Genomic DNA, 27,982 nt, shown 5'->3' with positions numbered 1-27,982 from the left:
ACACTGACCTTAACTGAGGCGAGCGAGACATGCAGTTCTTTAAATGTTGTTTCAGGTTCTTTGTGACCTCCTGGATGAGTTGTTCATGCCCTTTTGGAAAAAAATGTCAATTGGCTGGCCACTTCTGGGAAGGTTCATCACTGTTCCATGTTTTTTCCATTAGTGATTAATAGCGTCCCAAAGCTTTAGAAATTACTTTATAACATTTTCCACACTGATAGATGATTAATGAATTTGTTTTCTCATTTGTTTTAGTTTTTTTTTTTTTCAGATCAGAACATTATGTGTTGCTTTTAAGTGTTGCTTTTTCAGATCTTTTAGCTGCTTCATGTTGTCAGACATGAATCAAGGCTATGATTGAGTTAAGGAAGTGATTTAAACATATGTTGTTTGAACTAATTTGAACTAAGTTAATTTAAATAAAATTGGAGATTTCTAAACAATACTTAACTATTTTGAGTTAGTTGAACATTTGTGGGCACATATACTGTACTATTCAAACTGAGATCTTTGAGTTGAACCAACTTGTAATAAGTGAGTTTAATCTGTTGTCATTGGCAGCTTCTTTTCCATTGGTTTCTGTCACAATCTATTTGCATACTGGGTGTGTCCAACAGTTTCTGACTAACACTCACCATCAGTGTGTAGTGATTCCCCCTGGTAGTTGTAATAACTTGATGTTCTAAGTTATGCTAACTCAAGTTCCCCATTACTTAACTTTTTTAAGGCAACTGGTTTCCTCAATTTTTTAAGTAAATTCAACTTATCCAGGCTTACATATAAGTGTATAAGTGTGGATGTGATTTGTTGAAGTGTTGGGTAATACCTAATTCAAAATGGAACATCAGCACAATAGGGCTGCAGGTGGAGGTGTTTCTAATAAAGTGGTAAATAATCCAGTTTATGATGTAGGCATCTTATAATTCGTAACAAAATGAGAGGCGGAGTCTTGAGGTGTGAAATAAAAAATATCAGCATATTTATTACAGCAACATGAAGAGGCTCGGAGGGGTGGGGGGCTCAGGAGAAAGCTGCTGCAGAAAGCTGCAATGACGAAAAGACATGGGTGGGGCTTTGGGAGGGTGGGGGTGGGGAGGTGGGGGTATCACAGCTTTACACAGAGAACAGAGACCGTCTTACAAAGTTTCAGCCAAAACACATCGACAGATACGGGTCCGAGACGAGGGGTGCGCGCCCTTCCATTGGAGAGCCAACTTTATGGACAGATTCCAAAACATGATTCATCTAACTTTACACCACTAAGAGCTTTTTCTTCTATTCAGCATCTTTCTGTTTCTAACACCCTAAAATCCAACGTTCACTTCAATTTAATTCACTGTTCTGACTTCTACAACGCTTTGCAGTGGAAGAGGAGGAGTGGAAGTTCATTTTCATCATCATCATCATCATCATCATTCATCATATTTTCACTGATCTTAGGTCCCATCCACACATATCCAGATATTTTTGAAAAAAAAAAAGAAGTTTTTTCTTTCCAGCTCCATTCATCAGAATGGAAAGATACAGCAAAATGGCCAAAACAGACCTAAATATAGAAAGGAGCTGAAATAGCTCAATGTCATAGATTTGGTTTGTACTATGAAAAATTATCTATGTTTTCGCTGCTATGGCAACAGCACTGTCTCTGAAAAATTCACACCCTTGATTGGGTGGAGAATTTGAGCTTTTGTAGAGATTGGATTAAATTTGGATTATTAAAAAAATCAATAAAAAAAAATATTATAATAAACCATCCTGGAGAACCTTTTTAAAAAAAATGGCCACCATGGAGAACCCTTTTAAAAAATGGCCACCATGGAGAACCTTTTCAAAAAATGGCCACCATGGAGAACCTTTTTAAAAAATGGCCACCATGGAGAAGAGAACCTTTTTTAAAAAAACCATTCACCCTGGAGAAGCTTTTAAAAAAAAAAGATTCTCCCGGGTGGCCTTTTTTTTTTTAAAGGTTCTCCATAGTGGACGTTGTTTAAAATGTCCATCCAGAAGAAGCTTTTTAAAAAATGTCCACCATATGGAAGCTTTTTTAAAAACGTCCACCATAGTGAACCTTTTAAAAACATGTCCACCATGGAGAACCTTTTTAAAAAAGCTTCTACACATCCAACCTAGATAGCATTTTCTGAAACCTCCACATCAAACAGCACTTTCAGAAAATGCTGCCCTGTTTTAAAATAATATAATATAATATAATAAAAATGAGATTTTAAAAAGTATCTGGATACACATGGACAGGACCTGACACCAGCAGTGCATGTATAAACTCCTAATGCCTGACCTGTTAATGAGAGAGACTCTGAAGCTATCGCAGAGATTAGAAATGAGAAATCAAAAACGAACCACCTGCTGTCTTTCATAATGAATATTGTGTTTTTGTGTCTTGCTGTGTCTCGTTAAATAAGGTTCATTAGCTGATTTTGAGTGAGAACTTGAGCTTAAATCAATTCATCTCTGTTAACGTTTACAACGTTTTTGCGAAGACTGTGATTTGATGTGTATTTGTGTGGACAAAAACATTGTTCTTTGTCGATTGTTCTTAAAATTAAAGGTGCTTTATATGATTTTTTTAAATGCCAAAGAAGAACCACTTTGGTTCCTTACAGAACAATATTAAAAGAGGTTTTTAAACTAGTTTATTTTATTTTAACTATTTAAATTTTAATCAATCAATAAGGTTCTTACATAAGTTAGACTCTTTACGATATCAAGTTAATAATATTTTTATTTTGCCGATCTGTAGGTGAGCCGTAAATCCCACATGGGTTAGAGTTTAAGGCGTGTCAATATGTCTTCGCTATCGTAACGATGGGAAAAGTACACCTTGTGCGGCTTGTGCACCAAAGACATTCATTTTATATCAACTCTCTTAGTTTATCAGGGTTGCTTTGGGCGTAATATGCATTTAACCAATCAGCGCATTGAGCATTTTGAGACCACCACACCCATCAGCTTAGATACAGCTCTGGAAAAAATAAAAGACCACTTAAAAATTATGAGTTTCTTTGATTTTACCAAATTGAAAACCTCTGGAATATAATCAAGAGGAAGATGGATGATCACAAGCCATCAAACCAAATTAAACTGAACTGCTTGAATTTTTGCACCAGGAGTAAAGCAGCATAAAGTTATCCAAAAGCAGTGTGTAAGACTGGTGGAGGAGAACATGATGCCAAGATGCATGAATAAAAACTGTGATTAAAATATTGATTTCTGAACTCTTAAAACTTTATGAATATGAACTTTTCTGTTTTCTTTGCATTATTTGAGGTCTGAAAGCTCTGCATCTTTTTTGTAATTTTTCAGCCAAATTTCTGCAAATAAATGCTCTAAATGACAATGTTTTTATTTGGAATTTGGGAGAAATGTTGTCTGTAGTTTATAGAATAAAACAACAATGTTTATTTTACTCAAACATAAACCTATAAATAGCAAAATCAGAGAAAACGATTCAGAAACTGAAGTGGTCTCCTTAATTTTTTTTTTCCAGAGCTCTATATTCACAAGCACTTTCGCTATTTAAACAACGCAGTTGCAAGGTGTAAGATAGCAATAATAGAGCTATAAATAAATGTGGCTTTTCTTTAGCATCGCTCAAAAGATCATTTATGGCACCTTTAATTGTAAGATTTAACAGATGAAAAAAAAAAAAAGATAAAACAAAGATTGCAAAGAATCAAATTAAAATCCAGCAAATACAGAAAAATAAGGAATGAAGGACGAGGGCTTTACAAATTATCTTCTGTTCTTCTGTTAGCTAACTAAGACTCTCTATTTTTTAATTTTTTCCGATTTTATTTTCTATGCTTAAATGAAACAGGCTGTATCTATACTGTACAGAACGACCGGTAGAAAAATAGTAGTGTAGTAAGTCGACTTGCAGCGCGATTAGCATGAGGACTTTTTTTTTTTGTATTATTTGTTCAGCCTCGTAGGTTCATCATTTTATTCATCACTCTTTTTCCCAAAGCCACATGCACCAGCACAAGCTTGTGGTTTTCAAAAAAACGAAAAAAAAAAAAAAAAAAAAAAAAAAAAAAACGACCTCGCGCAAACGGGGGAAGCGTGTGGAGCCAGGCTTTACTACGGAGCAAGAGTCTTCAAGTGACGCCATGATAAATACTATGTACATCAACATCTCATGATACTGCCTCTACCGGGAAGAAGAGAAGAGAAGAAGGGAAAGAAACAGCACAGTTAATAAGGCATCTAAAGTCAAGCAGCTACAGCCACCACTTGAGTGAATAAGAAAGAACTGCAGTCACTCTCATACTTGTCAATCGACGACAAAGCGTTAGCATCCATGCTACATTCCAGAGTTTCGGCTATCGTCCCCGTCCCCCAGTCCGCTGATCGCTACGCCTCGCGTCTTCTCCTTTTCTTTTCTTTTCTTTTCTTTTTCTCTCCCAAAACTAAATATAAGTACATCCTTACAAACATTCTATAGGTCCCTTTTTATGTTTGTTCAATCATAATCAATAATCAATGCTGTACACTCCTTTTTACACTATGGTACAATGGCATTTTGCATTTCGCATTTTGCGTTTGTGTGTTTGTCGTTCCAGGGGCTAGCTTGTTAGCATCTTAGTCGCTAAACGTAATGGTGGCAGACATAATGCATAATGCAGTCTTCTAATTCATAATTTACTTCTAATGCCTGGTTCGAACTACACGATTTTAGCCTAATTTTTAATTCGCAGACAGTTTTTCGTTGATCGCTTGTTGTGTTTGTGATTAAAAAAAAAAAAAAAAAAAAAAAAAAAAAAAACAGTTCTGGAGGTGCTTTAAAATCTTCCCCAGTTTTATTTGACCAGTACCGTACTTCTCGCACTATAAGGCGCATTTAAAATAATTTACATTTTTTGCACCTTATAATCTGGTACAGGACTTTTAGTTTAGTACTCCAGCAGCATTAGCATTAGCTGTTAACTGCGCTAAGTGTTAGCTAGATTTTTCGCTGTTCAGAGGTGAGTATAATCGGATTGTAGCCTGCTGCTAACCCTGGCTAGCACTGCTGGAGCAGCATTAGCATTATCTGCTAAACCTGCTAAGCACTAGCTAGCTTTTTCGCTGTTCAAAGGCGAGTATATCGGTATGTTTACCATGTTAAAACAAGCTATGTGGAACAAACCACTAACTCATATCACCCTGGCCTAGGTGTGCTAGCTCTATTGCCGATCAGAGGTGAGTAAAATCGGCCTGTAGTCTGCTGCTAACCCCCGGCTAGCACTGCTGGAGCAGCATTAGCATTAGCTGCTAAGCACTTGCTCTTTTGCCATTTGTGGCAAACACTGCCTGAAAAGTGGAATTTCCAACAATAATCAGCAAAGAAAATTGTTGAGGATGTACACATTTACAGGAATTTGCAGAAAATCTGTTTTTTTTTTTATGCAGTGTAACCCTGGCTACCACTGCTGGAGCAGCATAAGCATTAGCCACTAAACACGCTAAGCGCTGCCTCTTTCGCCGTTAGCACTTTCGCTGTTCAGAGGTGAATATTATCAGTGTGTAGCCTGCTTCTAAACCCGGCTAGCACTGCTTGAGCAGCATTAGCATTACCTGGTAAACAGGCTAAGCGCTAGCTAAATCTTTCGCGGTTCAGAGGCGAGTATATCGGACTGTAGCCTGCATGTTTACTGTGTTAACACAAGCTACGTGGAAGAAACCTCTAGCTAATATCACCCTGACTTACTGAAACACTCAAGGTTCCTTAGTGTAGCAATGTCAGGCAGCATTAGCCTAATGCTAATGCTGCTGCACTCAGCTATAGTGGAAATCTGGAAATCTAAGCTCACTGTAAATAAACGGAAGCGCTTTAATCACCCATATAAACGGTTTTCAGGAGAGAAATCTGTGTAGATTAACATCATCCAGTGCCCGTTTGACTTTACTTTACTTAGCTTAGCTTAGCTTAGCTTTACAAGTCTTGCCATCCAGCGGCAAGACCTGCTGAATTAGAAGGAAAACATAGCGAAACCCCTGTTCCTTACTAGTGTCGCATAATGTGCCTTATAATACAGTCCAATCCAATTCTAATAACGCCTTATATAGTGCGAAAAAATGGTACTTCTTTTTAAAATTAGTGCCATTTTTTTAATTAATAAAAAACATGTTTTTTTTCTTGTTTTGAAAACCAAGAACCGCCATTTCTCAGCAAACTAAATATATAACAGCAGTGTTTCTCTCATTGTGTCCTCGTACGACCTGGTAGTTTTCTGCACTTGTGTAGCTTCTTCAATCACTTCGGGCGCGATCGTATTTCCATTCGACTGCTAGCTCTATTTTCGCTGGTGAAATATAAACCTCTGACCGCCGCTAGATACAGGGAAAGCAAATAGAAAGCTCATCTGTTGGCTGTTGGGGAGAAGGGGGTGATATATAATCATTACTGTACAAAAAAAAGGAAATGGCCGGTCTGAAGGCCAAGCAAATTGACAACTAATGCCGTAAATCACCCTCGGATTCCTTTCAGCCTGCTTTCTTCAGAAAAAGAACGGCTGGCGTACCCATAACTGAGGTAGGCTTCAAACGCACCAACCTTAGGTCCAAACCCACTGTAGCTTTAATCAGGCACCTCTTTTTGCAATTCACAAGCTAAATCGAACCTAGGACGGGGAGCAACTGGCAACACAAAGAAGGCAGAAACGAAAAATCAAAAATAACAAACAAAACAAAACTGATGCAAAAATGACTGTACATTTCACCAAACGAGTGTCCATAATGTTCGTTAAGTCATCATTCATCTACACCTCTGTAAAGTTAGTCTCCTCTTCATTTGATGAGCGTCCATTCTCCGCCGCACCAGAAGCTGGACTGGCGCTCCATTCGTCCAAGATGGGGGTGGTTGATATGGTGAAGCTGCTGACTGTTCGGAGAGCGAGAGCAGATGTTCTGCTGATAGCTCTCTCTACCGTTCTCTCTCTCTCTCTCGCTGTCTCTCTCTCTCTGTCTGTCTGTCAGTCAGTCTGTCTGCTCTGGGGCTGGGTTATACCTGCACGTGGCTGGCCTGGGCGTGCAGACCTTGGATGCTGGAGAGGATCTTCTTCTGGTGTCCCACGAGGGTCACATGCATTTTATTCAGTTCGCTGTAGGAATGTGAGGAATGTGGGAGAGGGAGATGGTTTGGGTTGGAGAGGAGAGAGAAAGAAGACAATCGAGGAAAACAAATTAGGGTTCACATTACATTAAAATACAGGGGTTGGACAATGAAACTAAAAAACCTGGTTTAGACCACACTAATTTATTTTCCTGACAGACAGTTCTGGTGGGAACAGGAGAGTTGAGGTGCACATTGAATTCTGCCGTGGTTTTATGTTTTTTGGATACAATCCTGGTTAGCAACCGAACATCCCTTTCAGACAGCTTCCTCTTACAGCGTCCACAGTTAATCCTGTTGGATGTGGTTGGTCCTTCTTGGTGGTACGCTGACATTACCCTGGATACCGTGGCTCTTGATGCATCACAAAGACTTGCTGTCTTGGTCACAGATGCGCCAGCAAGACCTGCACCCATAATGTAACTCTGCTCTTACTGGCGCAATGTGCAATTAATGAAGATTGGCCACCAGGCTGGCCCAATTTAGCCACACTAAAATGACAGGTGTTTCAGTTTCATTGTCCAACCCCGGTAGATCACAATAGATCATAGTGCAATACACCCGAATAATAAAATATTTTTGGCCTGGTGGACCACTCTTATATTAACTTATTAGCTTATGAATGCTCTACTCTGGTTGCAATTCTACCCAGAGGACTAGAAATACACAAGTACAAGAATATCTACAGTATTTCCTTTGTCCCCGACATGGACTTCATATGGCTTGCTACTCTTCCATAAAGGCCAGATAAAAACCTGAACTGGGGATCTCTGCGGCTCATCCAGAGTGACCATTGGCCTCTTGGCTGCTTTTTTAATTAGTATAATTAGTGCTCTCCTTTCCTGGGCTGTCAATTTAGGCTGAAGGCCATGTCTTGGTTGGTAGATGACGGATTGAACAGTGCTTCGTGAGATGTTTGTTGCTTGGAATATTTTTTAGAACCTTTTTTGCTGTATATTGTATGTAATAAACAGACAAATCAGGCTGTAATTCAACAGGTATCTTTGTTCCAGTCTGAAGGAATCAGATATTAAATTATATCACACATTAGAGAGCCTAAACCACACACAAATAAATAAACAAATAAATTAATTAAGGATTTTGTACCTTAAGCTGATGTAGAGTATTGAATCTAGCGTGACGTAGCCGGCAGAGGCGAAGTTGTCCTTGTACTGGCCCATCTTGATGGCGTCTAGCCACTCATCCACAGAACTGACGCTGAACTCTGGGGTCGTCGGGTCTTCCCTGTGAAAGGACACACTGACTTTTGGTTTCTAGGAAGGAAGTCTAGGAATTTTCATAGGAACTGATTCTTTGGTGCCATTTTGATACGAAAATAAATAAATAAATACATTACATTACTGCTTTTCTATAATACCTAAACTTTAACTTATTTGAGTCCCAAATGTGTGTTTTTTTCTGTCATTTTTGAGTGATAGAAATAAACAAGAAATATATTTTTGTAATATTCGGACTGTCAGCTATTTCCACCAATCTCAATAACATCACTAAAAAGAACTCTTTTTTTATATTTTAATTTAAAAAACATTCTAAATCATAAATTCCCAATGTGATTTCTGAATTATGAACTACAAATATTTGTATAAAAAAGTATATTTATGCGTTAACAATTCGAAAAAAAAAAAAAAATTCAATATGTGTGGACCTAAAAATAAAATGATTAAAATGAAAGCTAGAAAAAAGACACTTCATATGTCGACAACAGTATATCTATATTTATTAGCTACATCCCAATATTTTTGCTGATTTAAAAACAATATATATAGATATATTTAATTTGTTTAATTTTTAATTTGACTTTTTATTTATTTTTTTCTGGTGGTTTTGAAATTGGTATTTGTACGGACTACCTTTTATTTATTTATTTATTTATTTATTTATTTATTTATAGTATTTTGGCATCCCTATTTGAGGCATATCTGTGAATATTCAGTAAAGGCTTATTGGATAATCATCATCTTCCATCCTCCATTCCTCCATAACCATTTCAGGTCCAATACCGAACCCAAGAAGTAGAACCCAAACATGGAAGCCAAATGCTCTTGCCTGATTGGCTGAAACCTGTTCTCAGGTTCTGAATCAACAGTCATGAAAGTAAAATAACAGAAGTGGTTTCTCTTGCAGTTTGACGGTGAGTTTTTGGGTAAAAAACACAGAATAACCTTCAACCCGATCGTAGTAACCATTCCACTCTTAGCTAATCCTCTTCTCTCCGTGCTTGCTGGGGCAGCAGGATCAAATGTCAGCTTTGGCTGGGCTCGGATACGGCTCTGATGGGTTTGGACCGTGTCTGGAAGGCTGACGGAGGTAATCTGGGCTTTCTCTCTGTCCTTCACGCTCCTGACCGACGCCGCGACAAAGTGGAATCAACCTGTAGCCTAACTGACATCAGATAGAACTCTGCTCCAGGCTCCATGGGGATTTGGAGTACAAGTCATGTGTACCTAAGAGACGTGTGCTAACAGAGACTTACTATCAGTTCAAGCTCTGAAAGAGAGGGAACCCAGTAGTTTGGGGGGAAATGTACACAGTTTAATCTGAGGTAAAAGCTTCAGATAACTCCTCAAAATGAGAACCAATGACCTTCAGGGGTCCGGCTGCGTTTTAACCAATCGCTTGGTTGGATGGTCCATTTTATGGTCTCATTAATGCTCAACGGACATTTATGATAATGACATTTAACTGCATGTCTATTCAATGGAATTGAACGGAAAAGTAAAAGTAAATAAAACTCTAATCCTTTCATTTTCCAGCAGGATTTGGCACACTGCCAAATGTACTAATTGGTCTTACACAATATTCTAATATTCCCTACGACCAACTCTTACCTAAACTCTAATCCTAACATTTTAGGTTTTGGTTTTGGGTTAGATTTAAATTTAATACAAGTGGTTTCTAGGGTGTTTTGGAAGACATTTGCCATTGTGTGTTCCTGGTGGTTGATATGGTGTTAATATATGTGGTTGCCTTGTTTTTTTTTGCCTTGCTTTTACAGTTAGTTGCTATTAGCGCTGTTTCAATGCTTTTCTATGGGTTGCCTTGGTGCTTCTACACGCATGTGGTTGATGTGGTATCGCAGTTATTTGCTACTATGTTTAAAGGCAATTTCTATTCCGTTCCAAATGGTTGCCATGGTGTTGTTACACAGTTAATGTGATATTGCAAGTGATTGTTACTGATACTTTAAGCATTTTTCAAGCTTTTCTTATGCAGCAGCATTGGTGTAGACTTCTAGACTTCTAAGTTAACTTTCAATATTTCAAAGTTCATGTTAAAAGATTTTAATTAAAATGTATGTAGTATGGCCCCCTCTAATAGATCTAATACAGTGGCACAGTACATAAAAATATAAATATTAGCTACTGGATTAGGCATAAACTAGCAATTAACCAAAAAAACATGGTTGGATGGACCCCAATCCATACTATGACCTTGTGTAATTGTGTAATTGGCTGGTCAAACTACAGCCAATGACGTTTTCCTTCAAACTAAGTTGAAGTTTTTTTTTTTTTTTTATAGGGATGGTTTACCATATTGAGCTGTTCGCCAGCTCCTTCAGGCTGTTGGGGTTGCGGATCAGCTTGTCCAGGTTGTTGACAATCTGGCCGAACTTTGGCCTCTCGCTGCGGCTCTTCTCCCAGCAGTCCAGCATCAGCTGGTGGAGCACCACAGGGCAGTCCATGGGAGCGGGCAGCCTGTAGCCTTCATCTATTGCCTTTATCACCTGAGAGAGAGATAGATAAAGATAAAAAATCAGTCATCTGACATCATTAGCGCTTGTGTTGCCGAATGCAATCAAATTAATCAAATCTTGACAGGGATGCTTCAAAATCTAGTGGAAGATCATTTTACTTTCTGGATAACATAGATTGTTTTTCCAACAAAAGGCAGAATAAATTGTACAAATATATTTTAATACCCTTGATTTTGAATTAAATGTTAGTAATAACTTAGTTATAATCTATTAGATTTTATCACTGATTGTGGAAACTTCAAGCAGCTAGGACTGTGTTTCTCTCCACTCTTCCTCCAGACTCTGGTTCCTTGATTTGCATATTAAAAATGCTAAATTTACTGATGATCAGTGATCTGTGGTTTGGAGAGACATGTCATCTGCTGGTGTCTAAAGCAGTGCTTTCCCAGAAAATCTTCCATCACTTCAATCTTACTGCTTCCCTCTTTTATGGAGAATCGGATTTCATTTTCCAGCAGGACTTAGCACAATGCCAAACACTGCCAAAAGTACCAACTGTTATGATATACAGTAATATTATAACTTTTTGAGGCACTGATTTTTGGTTTTTCAATGATTGTAAGCCAAAATCATCAACAAAAGAAGAATTAAACACTTAAAACAGATCACTCTATGTGTATTAAAACTATACAATATCGTCGCTGTCCAATAAAAACACTTTACAGCAACTTCACAGGAGAGAGAAAAAACCTTGTAAACTTTTAATGGAAGTCAATGTAAAAGGAGTTTATTTCAGTTTGTTTTGAAGAGTTTCTATTGGTCCGTTCATCAAGAAATTTGGGCACACTGTAAGGGACAGTTTGTCTGTTCAAATTATATAGTAAACAAAAAATCGACAAAAATGGAGATAAGTGTTTTTCATAGGACAGCGACGATATATGAGCTGAAATACTGAATCAGTTACTTTTGTATATATCAACATTAGAAAGCATCAATACATGCAAAATTGTTCAAAAACTCTAAAAGTTTATGCACACTCACGTCTTGATTGGACATCTCCCAATATGGCCGCTCCCCGTACGACATCACCTCCCACATGACGATGCCGTAGCTCCACGCGTCGGAGGCCGAGGTGAACTTCCTGTAGGCGATGGCCTCCGGAGCCGTCCACCGGATGGGTATTTTCCCTCCCTAAAAAAAGAAGAAACAAAGTAACAAAGTAAAGCACATAAAAAAGGCATCAGTTAAGTGTTGTCGCGCAAACCGCGGCCATACTTTAAATGCCACCCGTATTCTCCTCTGCCTTCACTTTCGCCTCTCAGGCTTTGTTGTTGATAAGCAGATCAGGATCAAAGAAGTGGAAGTGTTTTTAGTTTTTTTTCCTCTCTTCTCTGTGGCAGTGTTAGTCTACACTTCTCCGGCACACTGTTGAAACCGCCGCGGTCCTTGGTGGCTAATCTGAGCGCTCAAAGTCAAACAAAAGTCAAACTGGTTCCACTCTGGGCGGATGGACGTGAGGGGAGAGTCAAAGAGTCGGCCGTTGGGCCTGTGGGGTGAAGCTGTTCAAATAGGCCTCTAAAAATCTGTGCTATACAGTTATTTAATTATATATCCTATTAAAGTAGTGGCACATGCATGTGGCCTGGCTGGATCTGTGTTTCCATGAATTATGTCCAATCACTTTTCGAGATACAACATTACATGACAACATTACACTCTGTACACTCAACAGGATCTGACAATGTCTCGTGACAGTGCTGTTTAAAACTTTGCTAAGCTACAGAAGGTTGCAATTGGGTTAAAACTTGTCTACAGGCTACACTTGGTGTGGGGAAAATTGGACAGAGTTTTGTTTGACAGCTGTTTTTGAGGCTGATGGCAGGTTGTGAATAGTTTTCTTGGGTTAGTGTCAGGTTGGGCATAGATTTGTTGGTTTAATTTCAAGTTACACGTTATTGCATATTTAAGGTACAGCTAACTGTGTAAGTAACAGCTTTAACATCTTTAACTGTGTTGTTTAAGATCTGGTTGGAACAATTTTGTGAGCTTAAGTCAAATTGGACGCAATTTTGATAGGTAAAGTAAACTATGGAATAAAAAGCTTGTGCTGGACTTGTGCTAGGATACAACTGTGTTGGGCTACAGTCATGTTGGGACATTTGTGTTGGACTGAAGTTAAATTCAGAAAATTATTGTTTGGCACAACTTTGTTGGATTATGGCATGTTGGGAACCATTTTGTTCAATAAGTTTCAGACTGGGATGTAATTTGAGGCACAGATTTGACAGCTAAAGATAATTTTAAAACAATTTTAAATGGGTTAAATGTAAAGTAGTTGGAAAGAAATAAGAGCTAAAACCAGTTTGGGATACATATTTTATATATATTCTGTTTAGATACTATTGAGCTTAAAACAAATTGGGGCACAACTTTGTTGGGCTTCACCCAAGTTTGACACAATTTTGATGGACTAAAGTCAGGCTATACATGGTTCTCTTGGACTATAGTCAATTGTGGCACAATTTTGTTGGCTTTAAATCAGTTTTTACCTGTTTTTGTTGGGTTATGGTCAAGTGTGGCACAATTTTGTTGGCATAAAATAAGCTTTTATCTGTTTTTGTTGAGTTATGGTCAAGTGTGGCACAACTTTGTTGTTCTAAAATCAGCTTTGACCAGTGTTTGTTAAACTATGATATAGTGTGGCACACTTTTGTTGGCTTTAAATCAGTTTTACCTGTATTTGTTGGGCTATAGTCAAATGTGGCACATTTATTTTGGCTTTAAATCAATGTTACCTGTTTTTGTTGGGTTATGGTCAAGTGTGGCACAATTTTATTTCCCTAAATTCAGCTTTGACCCGTTTTTTGTTAAACTATGATATAGTGTGGCACACTTTTGTTGGCTTTAAATCAGTTTTACCTGTATTTGTTGGGCTGTAGTCAAGTGTGGCACCATTTGGTTGTTTTAAAATCAGCTTTTACCTGTTTTTGTTGGGCTGTGGTCAAGTGTGGCACAATTTACTTGGTCTAAATTCGGGTTATGCATTGTTTTGTTGAGTTCAGACCAAATTTAGCTAGGGTTACAGATGGGTTTGGAGAGAATTTGTCTGGCTTTAGTTGAGGTTGGGGAGAGAATTCTGCTGTTTTTTTACAGTCTGGTTCAGAATAACAAATTTCTCAGGCTTTGGGGGACGTGCCCTCTTCCCCAGAACCTGCACTCAGCAGTGTAATTGGCTCTCCTGCTGATTGATGCTTTACACACCTGAATGTTCACACCTCCTCTCCAGCAGGTCTACAGGAGGCCCTGCTAATGATGTGGAGAGAGTGGGAGAAGAGCTTGCAGATACAGCTACGATATGAAGCCGTACCACAGGGGGCAGAGACAGGGCATCGTCCTCTCATACACAAGCGTAATTCACACACAACTGGTGAAGAAGAATGCTGACCTCTGAGCGAGAGATAGTTCTGCTGTACTCCCCCAGAAGCATGTCTGCTCATTCTCAACCTCACACACTGAACACACTGCTCAGCCCTCCGTCCGCCAACTTTCAAAACTCATTTTCTTCCTGCTCTTTCCATAAACTCAGTCGCTCTTGTATTGACACACTTGCCTCAAAACACATTTACACCTCAATTAAATTTGACAGAAGAATGCCATTGTTTCTAATGCCTGGTCCACACTAAAGGTTATTATTAATTTTCTTTTTTTTTATCCTTATTTTATCCCAATTCAGCTGCTACTCATCTGCCAGAACACAAGGAGGGTGAAGACCAATAGTACATGCCTCCTCCAATACATGGGAAGTCAGCCACCGTCCCTTTTAGAACTGCTGCTGATGTAGCCGATTGCAGAGTAGCATCACAGCGCTAACGCTCGGAGGAAAGCGCAGCGACTACGTTCTGATACACCAGCTCACAGATGCCTTGTGCTGATCGACATCACCCTTTGGAGTGATGTGAGGAAAGAGTGCCATCTACCCACCCAGAGAGAGCAAGGCCAATTGTGCTCTCTCAGGGCTCTGGCAGCTGATGGCAAGCTGCATGCCCGGGATTCAAACCAGTGGGATTTCTGAACTCTTAATTAATGTTGAAAACATGAGAGACATGCACACATAACAAGACATGCAAGACATATATAGCTATGCAAGTAGCTATATTGATAAAGAACCAGTCAAAAGTTTGGACAAACATTTTTTACATTTACACTGTAAATGAATACTGAAGTCATCCAGACTTTAAAAGTGTTTGACACCTTCAGGAACTATTCCAGGTGACTCTACTTCATGAAGACACTGAGATTAAAATACAAAGAGTGTGTCATGGGGTGTTTCTCCAGGTAAGAGATCATGTAATTCCTGACCCTGTGTTTATCTAATTCCTCATGGAGTGTGTAAACCATAGTATAGTTACTGTATGTAGCCAGCAAATTCCCAAATACAAGAAAACAATAAAGTTAAGTGGTGGAAAAAGTGGAATGAACTGAAGAAGTCGTGCTCTAAAAGTGGTGTATTGTGAACGTGGTATACAGTAAAACAGGCATATGGTCCAGGTGTCCTACCCGTGTAGTGTAGGCAGCCTCAGGGTCGTCCTCCAGCACCCGGGACAGGCCGAAATCCGACACCTTACACACGAGGTTGCTGTTGACCAGGATGTTGCGGGCGGCCAGGTCGCGGTGGACGTAGTTCATGTCCGACAGGTACTTCATGCCCGAGGCGATCCCTCGCATCATCCCCACCAGCTGGATGATGGTGAACTGCCCGTCATGTTTCTGTAGGAAGACGACAAACACTGATGTATCATATTATCATCTGTCCCATCGACCGGCTCTCACGAGGCAACTATTATTGCATTATTCATCAAATCTGGGAGTCGCTCCAATTCAGCCACCAGAGCGATCGGGCTGGTAAAACGATTCCTTTACTGTGTTTGTATTTTCGTGCATCGGTTTGTTTGGATTTTTCGTAAAATGCACACTGCAAGAGCCAACACTTTACTTTGCATCACTACTCTTTTTGGATAGAAACATTAGTAAAGTTATATGATATTTCCACAACATACAGTAGGTATTTCATTACCTTATATCAACATATCATATCATTTTACATAAAAAAAAAAAAAAAAAAAAAAAAAAACTTAACATTAGCTGTTATGGCTGGACAGGACTCGAACACGCTTGGATGCAGTTAAATAACTTAAATAAAGTAGTCAAAATGAGCAAGAACACCAGCAAACAGCAGCAAGAAGGAGTAAACATACTAGAATCGAGAAAAGTAAGGGTGATGTATAGAGCACGTAACAGGTGAAATATTCAGGTGACTGGCTTCCAGGTAATGCCTGACACAATCAGTATCAGGTGATTGTGAACAGGAGTGATGTCAGTGTGCATTGCATTCTGGGTATTGTAGTCTGAATACTGAGTATAGGAGAGACAGGAGCACAAGGTATGGCAATAGCACCCTTTTTTCACCATAAATACCTGTCTAACAGTTCTGTTTGGGCTTCATGATGAATTTTAAATTTTGCTGAAGTTTGCTCTGAAGATCTTTCCAATGATGGATGACATTAATACAGGTATTGCCGCACAGTAGAAACGTAATCGTGCATTGCAATGTTCATTGCTATCTAGTTTCACACATTGCACCCACGCCATTTAAATAGTGCTGGAGGGGTCTGGAATTTGGGTCAGATTAGGTAAGTTTCCTCTGAAACACTGCGCTGTTAAAATACCAATCTGCCAAAGTCAGAGTGCACCTGGTTCTTAAAGGGAATGGCAAGTGATACACTGATTGGTTCATTTTATGCTATGTCCAAAACACACTCATGATCGTACACAAGGTGTACTTTTCCTGTCATAATAATAGCAAAGACAATCTGACACGCCCTAAATCAAGCTGTACAGTGCTCAGTTGTTGGCTCGCCTACAGATCTGAGCTAAAATAGGGTCCTTGATCTTTGTTATGCAAAACTACTCTGACCTAACCCTTTTACTGCCTGTCCGGTTGTTGTAATGCCATAATGCCTGCGACTCTTACAAGAGGTTATTGGTGTAAAAGCATCTGTTTTTGGTGATACTGCGAGATAAAAATGGGTCCAGAGCATGATTTTTAGCGAGAAAACACCCCGAGCTACGAGCAATTAGCCTGATGTCTCAATCTGCATCTGCGGTGAACTAATCTCGTTAAAACGCCTCTTTTGTTCCTCCGAGCAATATCAATCCCAACCGCGGACTAGCGTTTTTTTTTCACATGCACTGTGGGAGGAGAGTTAATTATGCTTGGATTTTATGAAAAGCAGCTTGCTGATTGATTGCTCGGACGGACCAACTGGCAGAGTTTGGGTATCAATCTATTGGCGGAGCTTCCTGAAAGAGGAGTGTGTGGATTTTACAGTATATGTGTGTGAGTGTGTGTGGTGGCTTGTGTTTTGCTAAATTGATCTACACTCTAATTAAACACATGTAGCCCGGGCAGAAGGAATGTGAGATATTAGCCGTAAAAATCCACCCATAATTACGTTAGTGTTTTTTATGTGGGCTAAAGGGGTATTTATGGCATTCATTACCCTGAGATCGAAAATTTCAGACAGGCCCGTTTTTGGGGGGGCCAAATTTCATTTTCATTTGCTCAAAGTGTGGGCAATTAAAGCGGCCGTCCACTTAGCGGGAAAACGTATCTGCCTGGCGCGTAATAAAATTACGAGGCCCATCCGTCCGGGGTGACAAAGGCGCTAATAAATCCTCGCCAATTGTGGAGGAGATGTTTGGACAGATTTGTGGAGGGAGCATTAGCTTTATTGTAAATCCACTGACTTCATTCTGTTGAGCTAGCTGGTGTCTTCCATAACATTTTTAACCTATCTTTCTGTCTATCTCTCTCTGCATAGTCCTAAAGCTTGAGTTGACATTTCATGTTTAAAGCAACCAGAAATACTTTTGACCGACGTGTTGCTCCATCTCATGTCGAAGATCTTCCACGTTGGTTGGGTATTGTGATATCCTCAATAAGGAGGATATAGCGGGTTTTATTTACTTTATTTATTTTATTTTAGTGAAAGTAAAGTAAAATGATAAGAATGATAAGAAATTATAAAATGAATACTAATAAACTAAAAAGATGGGAATCGTGGAAAAAAATATATAAAAATAAATAAAATGAATAAAAAAAATAATCACAGGCTTTATATATAAAATAATAATAAAAGTTTCAGTTTCAGTTAGTTTTAATTTCAAATCATTGAAACAGCTCACCAAAACCACAACATATCCTATTTATTAGACAATATTTGATTAACTTTACAGGTCCTTACTCATCTTTTTATTAACTGAACTGAGTTTTATATTATTTGTCACTTTGAATTCATTTCCACGCTGCAAAAGAGAGAGAGAGAGAGAGAGAGAGAGAGGCACAGTGCATTTTGCCTGATGTCTCTTGATTAAATAACAGTAAATATGGTGGTTTAAGTTCATTTTATACCATGGATTTTGCTACACTAGATCCGAAGTTATTTATTAGAGGCGCCAAGCTCCGCTACTCGTGCCTGTGACATTTAAGCCCACTGGACGAGATTTTAGTTAATGAATTAATATAATTAAAATTTTAATAAATTTGCCCTGGTGATAAGAAACGAATGCTAACATATAGCTTTATATTTCTGTATTTCAAATGCTTTATGTTTTATATAATTGACGTGCTTTATTTTTTAGACATAAAAAAATAAATAAAAGTGGATTTTAGTTAAATAATAGCGAAAAGTAAACACAAAGATCATCAATGGCTCGCCAGAAGACGCCCTGGATTGAGCCAAATGAAGAAGACGTGGACCCTGCAATTGCATGGTACAAACGCTAGGATAATGGTGATCATCTTTCTCTCTCTCTTTCTCTCTCTCTCTCTCTTTCTTGTGCCCACCCGAACAGGCAAGGACCTGCCCTCAGGGGCCGCAGAGCGAGCGAAGCAGTGCCGTCTCCTACAGGCATCTATTCTCTGCTTAATTTCCTTGTAGTAACAGACTTTTACTGAAAGTGTCCTGGGTCGCCCCCTCAAACAGTGTTCACCGGTGTGCTGCAGCGGGTCCCTCAGGCAATTAAAGCCCTGTAATGGGGCTCCGGGCTTCAGATATGGGCCACACTGCTGCTTTGGCTTTTTTATTTATTTGATTTTTTTTTTTTGCAAACCAAAACACTACTCACCTTTAAGAAGGTATCTAAGGACCCGTTCTCCATGTACTCTGTTATTATCATCACCGGCTTGCCTGCAGACACAAAAAAACCCAGAAAGAACAGAGAGAGAGAGTTTTACAATGGAGAACTATAGATCTGTCAACAGTGTTGTAAAGGACTACATAAAGTAATAATAATAAAGTTAATAAATTAGGATACTCTATAAAAAAACTTTACCTTTTTTAACATACTGTATGGATATTTGAGGTTTAAATAAATAAATAATTACTAATAATAGTGCTGTGTATTGGCAAGATCCCTGTGATATAATATACAATACACCACAGTTAGTTCCAACTTTGCAATGTGATTGGCTGAGGGGCGTTTTATGAGTGACATTATCAGCCTGTAATGCACTGTAACCGAAGCTTTCCATGTATTACTCCGCCACATACAGTACAGGTAACCTAGCAATGATGCAGCGCTTACAAGCCAAACAGTGCAGCTATTTTAATCGCAGAGTGTCTATAACCAAAAATATCATATTTTCTCGTCCTCAACAGCAAGCTTCTAAGCTTTTGCGAACCCACATGCAGAAAAATTATGAATGGAATTGTGCAATTGATCCAAGTTCTTGTTTACGAAAGCAAAAGCCCAAAATCAAATCAATCAAAGTCTTGTTGTGGAGTTTTATTTATTCGGGAAAATGCAAATGAAAAGGCCTTAAAACACATAACAAGGTCCTAAACTGCTTCAGGACCAAGACTAGGAACCATGTCACTACTTTAACATTGCTTGCTGGAAAAAAAAATAATAATAAATAAAACCTTTTAAATCCATGTAGACATAAATCACAGGAACAGCATCATTAATCCCCAAGCAGTGGGATACTATGGGATACTAAAGGAAACTATAGAAAGTGGGTTGGGGCTTCAAAAGCTTGCGATGTGCTCCTCCCTCCCTGGTACAACCCCATTATTCACTTTGACAGATCCTCATCAGAACCTTCTAGAAACAGCAGTGGTGCCTAATTAGCCAAGGCCAATCCCTGCTGAGCCGCTCGGCCTGTTAGCCGGTCGCCAACCGCAATGACGGACAGCGAGGGTGGCCCTTGAGTCCGGGTGGGAGCGGCCGACACCTGGAGAAAGGAGACCGGTGACAGGTGCTGAACGGAACTTCACCGGCAGTCTCAACACACTCGCCGCGCTTTCCCACGAGGCACCTGGTTTGTGTTACAAATGACTCCAGCTATGCCTCGGGCCCTACACGAGGAAACAAGGCGCCAATCAGTCGATGGTGCGTGCCGGCGTGCTGTACACACAGGCCGAGTGTTAATCTACTGATTAACCCAGAAAGCACACACACACTCACACACACTCGCGTACACTCACGCTCGCAAAACAGCTCTCTCCTGAGACAGCAACATTACTACATTACTCTCACTGCTAATCACAAGATGGAGGCTGGGCGTGAACATGGGCGATGTTTCAAGGCCTGCAAGGCATCACACTAACACACACATACACACGCTTTCCTCCTGAGACAGCAAAATCACGGCGCTCTCGCAACTAATCATGACATGGAAGCCTCGGAGGCACCGGTTTCTCACACATGCACTCAAACTGGCAATTTAATTAAGATGCAACACCTCAACATGCGAAGACAAACATCAGTGTGTACATTAACTGTCTCCTAAATTAGAAGAACTAGAGCTAGGGATGCGCCAATACCTTACTTTCCTCTTTCAGCTACCTGATAGCCTACATAAGCATCAGCCAATAATTATTTAGTGTGGTGACGGACAGTTCTGGTGGAAACAGGAGAGTTGAGGTGCACATTGAATTCTGCCGTGATTTGATCAGCCGTGGTTTTATGTTTTTTAGATACAATCCGGGTTAGCACATGAACATCCCTTTCAGACAGCTTCCTCTTACAGCGTCCACAGTTAATCCTGTTGGATGTGGTTCTTCCTTCTTGGTGGTATGCTGACATTACCCTGGATACCGTGGCTCTTGATACATCACAAAGACTTGTTGTCTTGGTCTCCGATATGCCAGCAAGATGTGCGCCAACAATTTGTCCTCTTTTGAACTCTGGTATGTCACCCATAATGTTGTGTGCATTGCAATATTTTGAGCAAAACTGTGCAAAACTCTTGCCCTGCTAATTGAACCAACCTTCACACTCTGCTCTTACTGGTGCAATAATGTGCAATTAATAAAGATTGGCCACCAGGCTGCTCCAATTTAGCCATGAAACCTCCTAAACTAAAACAACAGGTGTTTCATTGTTTTATTGTCCAACCCCTGTAGATGTTCACTGATAGTCCGTAAAATACGGTAAATTGATTATGAAGTGTTCCCTCAGGCAACAGTTTGGAAACGCCCACACCTGAATAAGTTGTGAGGTGTTATCTTGTGAGTGAGTTTGAGCAAGACATGTTGTGTATTGCACCAACAGCCAAAGCCACTGAAGCTAATATTTCTGGGTGCATTTGATGAAATCGGACAATTTGTAGAGTAAAAAGTGACTATTGCATCACGTTCAAAGCCAAACAGCAAGTAAACACATCCATCAAAGTCTCACTGCTAAGTCCCACTACTTACTGCCCCATTCTTTAAACTCAAACCCATCCTTCAAAAGCAGAAAAAGCTTCCCCATATTCTGACAGAATGAGTCATGAGTTACAACAGCCAGATCTGACAGAACAAATCAAAACATGACCAGCGGGCTGCATGTGAGTCTAATGTGCCAGCTCGTATGTTGGAGTGTCTTGACTCTGCTGGCGTGCCACGCTTGCTGTGTTTGAGCAGCCGCAGCGACGTGTGGAAAACAGTGCCATGGTGAATCAACTCAGTGGGACCGTCAGGCATAAAGAGCCAGGCGTGTCAACTAGACGTGTAGGGACAGGAAGGCACATGAAGGCCAACACGTCTAAAACAGACGTGTGATTTACTGGAGGCTGGGCTGTTTGAGCGTAACGTCCTTCAACTCGGCTTAAACGATGCTTCTGCTTATCCCAAACGGTCGCTAGAGCTGTAAATAAGGATTATTTTGGTAAGTGACTAATCTGTTGGCTACTTTTCTGATTAGTCAGAATAAAATAATAAAATAAAAACAATAAAAATAATGAGCCATGAAACACAAATATAAAACATAAGCTTGGTGACTTAATCAAATGTATTGTTAAGAGACCAGTTCAGTTTCTGAATCAGTTTCTCTGATTTTGCTATTTATAGGTATATAGACAACCTTTCTCCCAAATTCCAAATAAAAATATTGTCATTTAGAGCATTTATTTGCAAAACAAAAGACCAAAAAGATGCAGAGCTTTCAGAGCTCAAATAATGCAAAGAAAACAAGTTCATATTCATGAAGTTTTAAGAGTTCAGAAATCAATATTTAAAGGAATAACCCTAGTTTTTATTTACAGTTTTCATGCATCTTGGCATCATGTTCTACTCCACCAGTCTTACACACTGCTTTTGGATAACTTAATGCCTTTACTTCTGGTGCAAAAATTCCAGCAGTTTAGCTTGGATTGGTTTGATGGCTTGTGATCATCCATCTTCCTCTTGATTATATGGATTCCAGAGGTGTTTAATTCTGTAAAATCAAAGAAATTCCTCATATTTAAGTAGCCTCTTATTTTTTTCCAGTGCTGTATATGCATTAAAAGGAGTGTCCTGAACCATTTGGTGTATTATGGTGTGTTATGTGTTTAGCAGAGATGCTACAGCTCAGTTAAGAGCTATTGTCCGTGTCTCTCGCTCAGGGACGTGTAAATACTGCCCCGTGCTCCGGCTGATGAATGGCTTGAATTTGCTCCGTCTCCTCTCTGGAATGCTGGATGTTGGAATGGAGGTCGGATGTGTGTGTGTGTATGTGTGTGTGTGTGTGTGTGTGTGTTTTTGTGTGTTGAGGGGGGGTCAACAGCCCTGCCGGAGCATCTCCGCAGCCGCGGCCAGCCTGGTTGTACATCAGCCCAAATTAAATCACTATCTCACCAAGATAAATGTCTTGCAAGACACCCCCCCACCTCCTCACCCATAGCCCCTCTCCCTCCCCCCCTTTCAAGACGAGAAGAAGAAGGGAAAAAAAATCCAATTCCCTTTTACTTTTCAGCGGCAGAGTAATGTAGCTGTCAGCTGACCCAAAGTGCCGCACGCGCCGCTCCAGGGGACGACACGGCAGCGGGCAGCCATTTGATGTCACTGTGTCTATCTGTGTGTGTGTCTGTGTGTGTGTGAGGGAGAGATACTGCTTTATCACAGAAAGGCATGAGACGCCTCTGACTGACACTGATCCTGAGGGAGCGGGTGTCCAGGCCCGTCTCAGATTGGACCACCGCCCAAGATACTGACCTGAGAGCTGAGAGCAAATTTACTCTGGTCTGAGGGGTCCAGATTCACTCCAGCCTTTATTAACCAACAGCACCTCTAGTTTTACAAAACAGATTATAAACTGCAATAAATGACATCTTAGCAAGTGTAATTCTCTCAATGTCTCAATTTGAGATGATTGTACATCATTTATTAAAAAAAAGCAGCAGTGGTACAGGTGTCAGGATCCTCTGGTACTCCCACTGACCTAATGTTGTTATGCCATGATCTGGACTCTGAGGCCCCTATTTTAGCGATCTATAGATTTGCTGTCAACTGTGCAACGTGCAGCTTTATTTAGGGCATATCGCTGTGTCTTTGCTATTGTAGCGACAGGAAAAGTACACCTTGCACGGCACAAAACATTCAAAAGGCTACTAATTATCTCAATTGATCATGGGGGTGTTTTACCATTCCCTTTAAGAGCCAGGTGGATTGCTATTTAAAGGGCGCAGCACCTCTGTGCTTCTCAGCAGTGGAAACTACTGACCTGCATGTTTACATTTACCTTTTTGACACGATGCAAAAATGGCAGAAGCTCTTTACATTGTGTCTACAAAAATAATATTTGTAAAAATATTCATACACTTACTGAAAAAAAGCCTTGCCTGAATTTCAGTGAAAGTCAATGTAAAATGTTTTATTCCAAGTCTTTTTTGAAGCATTTCCATTGATTCCATTGATTTCCATTGATTTTTTTCTTTTTAAAAACTGCAAACATGAAGTTACAATTTTCACTTGATATCAAATATATTTTATATGTGTTTGTTTCTGTTTTATTTTGGATAATAATATGAATGTATTGCTATGCCAATTCTGTCTCTTTTGTCTATGAAAACCTGAACACTGGATTAAACTCTAGTAGGATTGAAATGAACTTCAGATGGATTCCCTCCGAGTTTTTTTTTTTCCCAGCTATAGCTCATGCTTTCAAAAATTCCTCTCAAACAAGTGTTTTGGACTGAATCTGAGAAAAGCGATCAGGCTGTTTCTCGAACCTCTCCATCAGAAACACTCGGCTAAGTGGTTCAAAAGGGCAGAGCTGGTTCACGGTTGCGTGCGGAGAGTCGTGCACTGCCAATAACCGTGTTAAACTCCGATGTAGACACTGATTAAACATCTCAGCCCCCGCTGCTCTGCACCTCGGAAACCCTCGAGGCACAAAAAAAAAAAAACACTCTAAATGTGAGATTCACTGTTGACAGGAATCTCTGATCTCTGGCAACCTTGAGGGAGAGGTTTTAATTTCCCCTTTAGTTCGGGCTGCTATCAAACAGCCATTGTCCGGATATCTGATATGGATAATTACCACAACGAGATCCGAAAGGTTGCGCCATTAGCACATGAACACACACTTTAAAAAACATGTGTAGGTCGCATTATACATCACAGTGACTCACTCGTAGATCATAGATCAATGCTTTGAGCCACAACTACCTCTAAAACATGATTCTGGTGCCTACTGGTTGAATGCCTTCATGTAATCTATGTTTTTTTTATTTAGATTACATATATACAGTGTTACATATACAATGTGCAACAGTCACACTAGCTTTGCAAACTGTAGGGATAGATACAAGTGTTTACTTTGGCTTTTTTCCATTAGTTTTAACTTCATCAAAAAAGATACATGTATCTTATCCAGAACAGTTATGGCGCCTACAGAGCACCATCTACCCACCCTAGAGAGAGCAAGGCCAACTGTGCTCTTTCAGGGCTCTCTCTGGCAGCTGATGGCAAGCTGCATGACCGGGATTCGAACCAGCAAACTCCCGATCATAGTAGCAACATTTTCCTGCTGTGACGGGCAATGCTGTTTTTAATTTAAGTACCCAACTTGTGTTTGGTATTACTGCAGAAATGTTATTTACAGCTCTGAAAAAAACAAACAAATTGGCCTTAAAAATTATGAGGAGTGAGTGGCATAACGTTATCCAAAAGCAGTGTGTAAGACTGGTGGAGGATAACGCGCCAAGATGCATGAAAACTGTGATTAAAAACCATGGTTATTTCACCACATATTGACTTCTGAACTCTTAAAACTGTATGCATTATTTGCATTATTTATTATTTCATCAATTTCTCATTTTATTCTAACAAATGCTCTAAATGGCAATATTTTTATTTGGAATTTGGAAGAAGTGTAGTCAGTAGTTTATAGAATAAAACAAAAGTGTTAATTTTACTCAAACATATACCTATAATAAGCAAAACCAGAAAAACTGATTTTTTCCAGAGCTGCATATCCAGAGCTTCCAACATTAGACAACAACAAAAATGCTTAGATCAGGCTTAAAATAGCTGGATCTGTTCGAATATTCTTTCAGATCAGCTCGAGGGCTGTCCCTGTAGACTGTAATAACAATCCCATACAAGCGACTTTGCATAAGGACATGAAACAGAAGCTACTCTCATTTCCAGCTTGAGCCAGGATGGCCTCAGGTACTGAGTAGTGTCAGTGGAAGTGGGATTTTAGCCCAGACAATTACCTACCTCAAATTAGGCTATACGATTACCCACTGAAAGGAACTATTTGACAGTGTCTCCTGCTGAATATACATCATGTCAGAACATGCTGCTGTCATTATACAAAATGATATACAGTATAATAATTGTTTAATCTGTGGTTACAATGCTGGATAATTCATCATAGTTTTAAAGGTTCAATTCCCAGGTCAATTAAAAAGCCAGTGTTGACCCCTTGAGCAAGGTTCTTAAACATATATGCTCCATTCTGCACTCCAAATCTGGTATATAGCAACAGTGATTGGTGAATACAACATATGGGGTTATGTTTCACAGGGTTGTGGGTTTAATATCCACTGTAGGTTCACCAAGATTGCATAGACTCTTTAATCTATCTTCTCTATTAGAGCAGGAGCATGGCTTACTCTGCACTCTGACTTTGGTATTGAGTATTGGTGGTGATTTTTGGTGGTTAGAACACTGGGTTTATTAATCACAGGGTTGTGGGATCAATACCCAAGTCCACCAATATGCCATTAGTGGATCACTGATGAGCAAGGCCCAATATCCATAGCATAGCCAACCCTGTGCTCTGACCCCAGAATTTAGCAGTGGTGTCTTAGTGGTTAGAATCCTGGATTATTGATTATTTTATGACTGAACTGTTGTGGAATCTATACCCAAATCCACTAACCTGCAACTGTTGGCCCAATGAGCTCTTAAAGCTCTTAAAACTTTACTACTTCAGGGGAGCTGTGGCATAACAGACCCTGAAGGTCTGATTCTGTCTTTTAGCACCGAGACTTGGTTGACACAGCCATGGGTTATTGATTACAAGGTTGTGGGTTCAATCCCAAGGTTCACTAAACCTACCATTTTTTAGGCACTTTTGAGCAAGACCCTTAATTTTCTCTCATTTTCTAATTTCCTTCCAATTTTCTCCTGATTTAGAGAATCAGGCTAATTGTCCCACACATTCTGGTGCTAATCAGCTGTGATGCCACAACACCAGGAAGGTGAAGACTAGCACATGCCTCCTCCAATACATGTGAAGTTAGACTCCGCCTCTTCGAACTGCTGCTGATATACCCTCGGAGGAAAGTGCAGCAACTTGGTTCCTATACATCAGCTCACAGATGCCTTGTGCTGATCGACATCACCCTAGGAGTAAGGGTGAGGGGAAAGAGTGCCATCTACTGTACCCACCCAGAGCGGGATGGCAAGGCCAAATGTGCTCTCTCAGGGCTCTGGCAGCTGATGGCAAGCTATATGACTGGGATTCGAACCAATCAGCAATCTTCAGATCATAGAGGCAGTGCTTTAGACCGCTGGACCACTCTGCGCCCTAATGATCCATAATCCATAATCCAGAGCGGTAAATCTGTGTGAATTATAGGGTGAGAAAATTGAGCTGCTGCCTTCTCTGCTGGAGGAAGTCGTAATTCCAGGTGTGCTGGCGTATTGATATCTGGCACAGTTGTTTAGAATCATATGCACTTTAACAAAGTTGTCACAGCAAGGCTTCGCCAAAGACGCTGGAAACATGCACGTAGCTGCGGGCGGAAATCGCTCAGTAAATGTGTTCCTGCCAGAGTCGTTCTGACCCAGATATTTGTTACACCTAAGTGCAGCAGAAAATGAGTACCTGACAGGAACACTGGGCCCACTGTAATCAAAGGCAAATGATGCCTGGTCCCTGAGTCACTGCAACACAATACCACAGTGGGTCTACATGAGCCTGCAGCGGGGCTCGCAGCACAGATTATCTCCCTGTGCAGAGGGACGGCGTGAGTGAGAGAGAAAGAGAGAGAGAGAGAGAGAGAAAGACTGCTCACTAGTATCTACACCAGCATTCAAAAGTATAAAATCAATGTGAAGATTCTATATTGTGTAATATTATACCTAGTACCTAGTTCCTAGTAGCAATTAATATACAGATTGGAAAAAAGAAATGAATCAGATTCTCTGATTTTGCTATTTATAGGTAAATGTTTGAGTAAAAAAACCCTGACTGTCGATTTTAAAACATATCTATCCCCCCGTGGATGATTTTAACACTTATCTATCCCCCCGGGGGCGGTTTGCATACACCCCAAAAAGGAGTTGTGCCCCTGATAAAGAGTTTTACGAGTTTAGAAATCAATATTTGGT

The 27,982-nt window shown here is 39.9% G+C and overlaps 1 protein-coding gene across 1 annotated transcript in view; it reads right to left on the bottom strand.

The window, feature by feature from the left end:
- Positions 1–957: 957 nt before the first annotated feature.
- Positions 958–27,982, bottom strand: part of epha4b (eph receptor A4b) — a 182,566-nt gene continuing 155,541 nt past the window's right edge. The window contains exons 12-17 of the mRNA XM_049482474.1: positions 19,014–19,075; positions 15,384–15,593; positions 11,868–12,017; positions 10,663–10,856; positions 8,219–8,356; positions 958–7,100 (exon numbers count right to left, since the gene is read on the bottom strand). Of these exons, the coding sequence (XP_049338431.1) occupies positions 7,001–7,100; positions 8,219–8,356; positions 10,663–10,856; positions 11,868–12,017; positions 15,384–15,593; positions 19,014–19,075 (854 nt within the window). The 3' untranslated portion in view covers positions 958–7,000. The remainder of the gene's footprint in view (positions 7,101–8,218; positions 8,357–10,662; positions 10,857–11,867; positions 12,018–15,383; positions 15,594–19,013; positions 19,076–27,982) is intronic.

This window comes from Astyanax mexicanus, chromosome 8 (genome assembly GCF_023375975.1).
Source record: "Astyanax mexicanus isolate ESR-SI-001 chromosome 8, AstMex3_surface, whole genome shotgun sequence".
Lineage (NCBI taxonomy): Eukaryota > Metazoa > Chordata > Actinopteri > Characiformes > Acestrorhamphidae > Astyanax > Astyanax mexicanus.
Note: the sequence above shows the minus strand (reverse complement) of the source record. Positions and strands in the feature narration are given on the sequence as shown.